Genomic DNA, 6,057 nt, shown 5'->3' with positions numbered 1-6,057 from the left:
TTAGCTTCCAGTTGTGATTTTTAAAGCCTGTAACTGATTATGGCCTAGCTATCCAGTCACAGCTCTTCACTTGAAAAGCCTTCTCAAGGGGCTTTGCGCCAGGCTGGCGTTGTACAGATGTCAGCTGAGAGGTTTCTGATGAAGAATGCTTTGTTAGGGAAGTTTCTACTGCATGAAGATTAAACTAGGACTAGCGCATGCTTTCTCAATGTTTTCTCAGAGCTTGCACTGCATGAGTTTTATAAACTAAACTAGCATTGCTTGAGGTGCTGCAGTGGCCTCCAAAGTGCCAGTTTGGGCACTGCTGGACTGCATGTCCTAGATGTACCCATACCTACAGCAGCAATGGGCACCTCAGCAGTGTTGTTTTGCCCTCTACACAGACCTGGAGTGTTTTCTGCTGATCCTACTCCCCGCTCAACAGCAACAGAGACAGCACATTCATCGGAGCCGGTTTCCACTTTTTTTCTTTCCTGGGAACTGGTGTTTTGAATGTGGTTACTGTGAAACACTGAGTATGTTTCAATATGCAAAAAAAAGAAGCAATCAACAGCACTGTTAGTGCCTGCTGTCTTTTCTTTCCACCAGGCTGGTCATCACGGAATCATGGTGAACACAGAGACCTCGCTCAGGGTGGCAGTACTCAGTCCTAAGGCGCTTTGAGGAGTGACACTTGGCTCCTGCCCCTCCTGCCCTTCCTGTTTCACCCCATTACCTGGAACCTGAATGCTGCAGAAGACTGGGACAGGCCATGCTTGGCAGGTTTATGTTGGGTACAGACTATCAGTAAACTTATTTGCCTGCTGACTTTTGGGCCAGCTTGCTGCAGACCAAGGCCACAGGCCAGAAATGATGCCTGGAAGAAGGAGCAGAGAAGTCACCTGGTGAGTTCTCCAGGAGTGAAATAGTCTGAGGTTTTGGGATGACGTGGTAAAGAATTTTGTGTTTTGACCAGTCCCAGAGAGAGAAGAGACAGCTCTCGTGCAGGGACATCACTGAGTTCCTGACGATAGGTCAAGTGGTGGACTTCAGAGACTGAATGCACATGCAGCTGCCTACTGCAATTAATTGTTGAACTCACAATGGGGTCCAACAGTTGCTGAAAAAGCAACAAGCACTTCACACCAGCTGTCCCTCAGGCTGGCAGATTTCCGCTGCCTGGACAGTCACTGGAGAGAAGTGAGCCTGTGAATGAAAACAGGGTGCTCGTAGGAGACTTCATAAGGATGGCCATAAGTGGAAACGTGGCATAGAATTTGAGATATGGGCTTTCTGCATTACTGAGGTAGTAGTTTTCTTATCACCAACCAAGAAAGAAGGGAAGCAGTCCCCACTGCTAAAAGAGCCTACCCAGTAAAGCTGCAAGAAGACTAGCTTCTGCCAGTGCAGCCAGGCATCCAAGGAGATGTCAGGTATCAGGTAGTGTTTTATTACACAAGATATTTATACAGAGATATACAGAGGTGCCTTTCTGTCAGAATGGCAGCCATATTTGCCATCACTTGCCACCATCAGCAGCAAGATCACTTCCTGCCAAACTGGGGCAGTGGTGGTGGCACTTTGATGTCTTGACCTCTTTCCAGTTTCTTCTCGCAGTCAACTAGATAATTGACTCCGTCAATGACAATCTGGACTAGCTCCACCTGCAAGTAGAAGAGGAAAATAGTAGTAATAGAATCTTTAGCTAATGTTAATAGAGGAAGGGAAAATTGGATTGTACTGCAATGACAGCAGGTAAAGCATCAGTAAGGAGCGTCGTGGCATAGAGATCACACACCATCTGGCACAGGGAGTATGGGACATGCTGGTCCAGTGGAAACCCATGGTAATTCCCTTCTCCTGTTTGCTCTGAGCTTGGGGCCAGCAGCAACAGAAATTCTCAAATAGGTCCCTAAAGTTATTTCCACCAAATTCTGCTCTTACTCATATTCCTGTAGGAACAAAGCAAGCAAACAGAAGTCCATACAGAAGATGTTTAGGCATGAGTTGAGAGACCCATTTCAAATGCGACCACTGTGAGTGTGCAGGATCCAGATACTTGCTGACAAGTAAAGCCTGGCACAGCCAGAGGTGCCTGTCCATGGTGTTCCCCACACTCATCTACGAGAATGAAGTAACCAAACAGCTGTGCTGAGAGTGCTCAGCATCACCAGGCAGTTCACACTGAAGCAGCTAATGCCATTGCTGTGTCTTGCCAGCTCCAAAGCCTGTACCACCCCCATGCTTGCAGAAGCATTTATGTGAGCACCAAGTCAGACAGAAAGTAACTGCGGTACAAGGAGAGGAAGACAGAGGCTCATTGTCCTGCTTCACAACCACCCTGAACACTGCTGGAGGCACGGGGTAGGAGTCCTTCATGAGGCTAGGACCAGGAGGATGGCAGGACTACCTGTTTGGCCATTTAGACTGCCCGAGAAAGCTCGTCAAACCAGAGTCTTGTACTTCTTCACAGGCTTGGCTCAGGACCATATGTTCCTCTGCAGATGACCATGAACCCTACTGTAATGATTCTTTAGATGTGGGGAAAAGATGTCCTACTCATTCTGCCAAATGTACTGGCTTTGCAGAGACGGTTTTGCCAAGCCCAGGACCCACATCTTGGAAGCAGAGGCACTCATCCTAAACTCATGCTGGCTCTACATCATCCATCACTCCTTGGTTTTCAGCTCTTGATTTACACTGGCAGGGGTGGGATTAGCTCCAGGCCCAGAGCAGCACCAAAATTTGCAATTCTATATGGCAGGGGGTAGTGGTATCTTTGTAACCTTTTTCAAAATTGCAGAAGAATACAAGGTGCCTTGTCCCCAGCAGACTGTCTTCACAGGCAGTGACATGTGAGGACCACAGGCCCTGTGGTATTATTAGCCAGCAAGCTATAGCACTGATTTTTGTTAATCCTTGTGAAATGGTTCATTAGTAACCTTTAATGACTGACTTGTTAAAACTGAATGTCAAGACTAAATCCCATTGTCTCTTTATTGTGACAGTTGCTGATTTTCAAGGGATTTGTTTTTACTATAAAGCATTTCAGTGGCTTAGCAGTTTATTTTATTGTCTTTTACAGACCAGCTGTGTTGGGAAATCAGAGGTCTGAATTTGCAGCCTCCAGAAGAAAAGGAATTTCATATTAAGTTTGCATTGACCAGTAACTGAAGCAAAGCAAAAATACAAACAGTTTTATCTTGCACCTTTGGGAACATAATTCAGTTCTGCAAACACAATTACCACATAATGGAAAAATATTTCTTATAATAAAACATTTGTATCCCCTTGAGTTTGTCTTGTCTTATTTAGACTTCAGAATCTTCAAGGTAGGGATTGTATCCTATCTACTGGCTAAATCCCTTGAATCCTTGCTGTATGAGGCTTCACTGACTTCAGTGGAAGTCTTTTCAGATAGGCAAAAAGTTGTAGGTTTAGGCCATCTGTCAGTAGAATTCGTATTAATTAATCATGTTGTGTAATTCTTCTATGTTATTAGCATTATTTTAGTATAAAGAACACATCATGATGTTTCAGGTACTAAGAAATGTCTTTGTCACATACTGTTTTTGCAAATGATACAGCTTAATAGTTTGTCACTCTTACTTATTTTGGTCTAGGTCCAAAGGAATTGCATCAAACTCCAGATTTTAAAATTTCCAAACCCCTGTCCCCTGTCCCTGGCTGTGAGGACATTCAAGGGCATGTCCAAGTAGGAAAGCATGTAAGACCTGACTTGGCTCTGTCCCAGTGGCAGAAAATCCAAGGTGAGTGAGGTGTGGAAGCCAGCTGGCTGACTGTGGACCAGTTTGAATCCCAGGGTTATATTCGTGTTATGAAAGCCCACCAAGAATCAGGCTGAACTCATGTGTTGGGTGCAACACTAAGCTGCCAAAGCCTCTCAGTGCTGCTCTATTCTGGATAAACACACCTTGACAGCGTGTTTTTCTTTGTAATTGAGTTTTAACTTGCAGCAAAGCCCCCACGGTAATTAAAATTTTGCTGCTGGGCAAGCAGGCAGCCCTTCAAATCCTGACATGTTCAAGCAGCTTGGCATCTGAGCCCAAATCATGTATTGCTAGTGGAGAAAAAGCATTCTCAGGAGACATCAGTTCCACCACGGCCTGCCCAGTTGACCATAGCTAAGAGGTTACAACATGCACCTGGGCAGCGAAAGACATGTTTGACAGAAGGTTTGAACCTCTGTTTCATATCTACGAGCACTGTGCTCAAATCATCTGACTTACAGAGTCTTGCAAGGTAATTTTTTTTGTCTCAGTTTCTTGAAGTGGCCAGGGATGAACACAGCCCTGATCTCAGTAAGGAAAGGGAAGCTGTAGCAGGGCTACAGGACTTGCAGCCTGTGACCTGGAGTGAGGGTTTAGCTCAGGCAGAGCTAGTGGGAAGAGGCTGCAACTCTTTGGCATGGCTGTTTCTCCCCCATCCTCCAGGACACTTGCACCTAGGAGCTGTTCTGCTTTATAAAATACTTAAATATGAAACTGGAATGAGGTCTGGGACCCGAGTCTCCCAGGAGAGCAGCAGCACCGACAGGCTGTAGGGTCATTTCCACTCTGGCACAACAGATGTGCCAGTATTTCAAACTGAAATATCTTCGAAACAAATGCCTGAGGTGAACCCATCTCATCACAGCCTACAGCCCAACAAAGAGGCCTCAGAGCTGACGATTACATCTTTGCCTTGATTTAAACCTAGCTCTACCATGTCTTCTGCTCAGTGCCACACAGGACACCTGAAGATGGCACCAACTCCTCCTCCTCAGTTATTTTGGAGTGAAAGGATTGGCCTTGCGCTGCTGTGGAGAAAGGGCATGACTCTGAGTACGAAGAGGAACACAACACCTTAATCCAGTCTGGCTTTCAGTGCCTGCTGGGTGGGTTAGGACTCAGGTCCCTGCCCCTTTCCCCAACATTTTGCAGCAGGTACAGCAGGTACCACCCAATGTGTAGTAGCCAGCTCAGTGCCCAGTGCACCACTTACAGACATGTCTCATGTCCAGCACTGCAGAGACTGATGGACATTGATCTCAGCTGGGCACTCCAGCAGGCAGACAGGTCTAAGAGTTTGCCCTGTGATGCTGAGAAACATCATCCTGAGGGATGTCTGCTACCAAAGGCAAACTGTTCTACCACCTGTATGGAGATCCTCAGCCCATGGTGCAAGCAGGTCACGTTTGTGGAACTTCCTAAGGAATGGGGTTTTTCCTTGCCATAACAGGAGTATTTCTCAAGCACTTCATGCCCGTTAATAATTTTTCTTTGAATAAGTATTTCCATTGGACCAGATTCACCAGGAGTAAAAACTGCCATGGCTCTGCTGAGGTCAACAGAGGGGAACTGACTCATATCGGTAGAGATCTGAGCTAAAAAGCAAGAGGAAAAAAAAAAATATAAAAGAACAGATTACCTCTGAGCGACCCATGCGGTCCAGGTTGGAGATATCATACACATCTGCTACAGCGGCCGTGTCCACTCCACCAGTGCCACGCTTTTGCAGACGCAGGTTCTCCAGGATTTTTGAAAACCTGGGATCCTATCAAAAGAAAGAGATTTGAGCTTATTGCCTTTTGCCCTGTGTGTTGTGCTGAGTCCTTGCAGTGCTACTATCCATGTATAAATAGCACCTCCAGAAAGACAGGGAGAGAATGGTAGTTTTCTCAGTCCTTGGGTTACAGCCTTTCTCAGTGGCTGGCTGTGAGTAGATTAATTTCCATAACAAATACAATAATTTGCAGAATACAAGTGTGCTAAATTAGTCGTGCGTTATCCCTGGGACCTTGTTACACATCGTGCCATCATGCAGTCGCTGTAAGCTGTCATTTTTCATTTGTTCCCATATAAATCAGATGAGCTGACTTGTGTCACTGGCCTTTTAAATGACTTATGTACCTTGCTGAGCCTGGGAAGCTTCACGTGGACTCCTGCACGTAAACCAGTCCCCAGGTTGGAAGGACAGGTCAGAACATATCCGAGGCGCTCGTTCCACATGAACTCCCAGCCCCGTTCTTTAATTAATCTTTCCACCTATGATGGAAAAAAAAAAAAAAAAAAAAAA

The 6,057-nt window shown here is 45.8% G+C and overlaps 1 protein-coding gene across 1 annotated transcript in view; it reads right to left on the bottom strand.

The window, feature by feature from the left end:
* Positions 1-1,408: 1,408 nt before the first annotated feature.
* CKMT2 (creatine kinase, mitochondrial 2) overlaps positions 1,409-6,057 on the bottom strand; it is a 28,563-nt gene continuing 23,914 nt past the window's right edge. The window contains exons 9-11 of the mRNA XM_014960526.1: positions 5,892-6,026; positions 5,410-5,535; positions 1,409-1,643 (exon numbers count right to left, since the gene is read on the bottom strand). Of these exons, the coding sequence (XP_014816012.1) occupies positions 1,524-1,643; positions 5,410-5,535; positions 5,892-6,026 (381 nt within the window). The 3' untranslated portion in view covers positions 1,409-1,523. The remainder of the gene's footprint in view (positions 1,644-5,409; positions 5,536-5,891; positions 6,027-6,057) is intronic.

This window comes from Calidris pugnax, unplaced genomic scaffold (assembly GCF_001431845.1).
Source record: "Calidris pugnax isolate Ruff unplaced genomic scaffold, ASM143184v1 scaffold326, whole genome shotgun sequence".
NCBI classification, from domain to species: Eukaryota; Metazoa; Chordata; class Aves; order Charadriiformes; family Scolopacidae; genus Calidris; species Calidris pugnax.
This window is presented reverse-complemented; position numbering and strand designations above follow the sequence as displayed.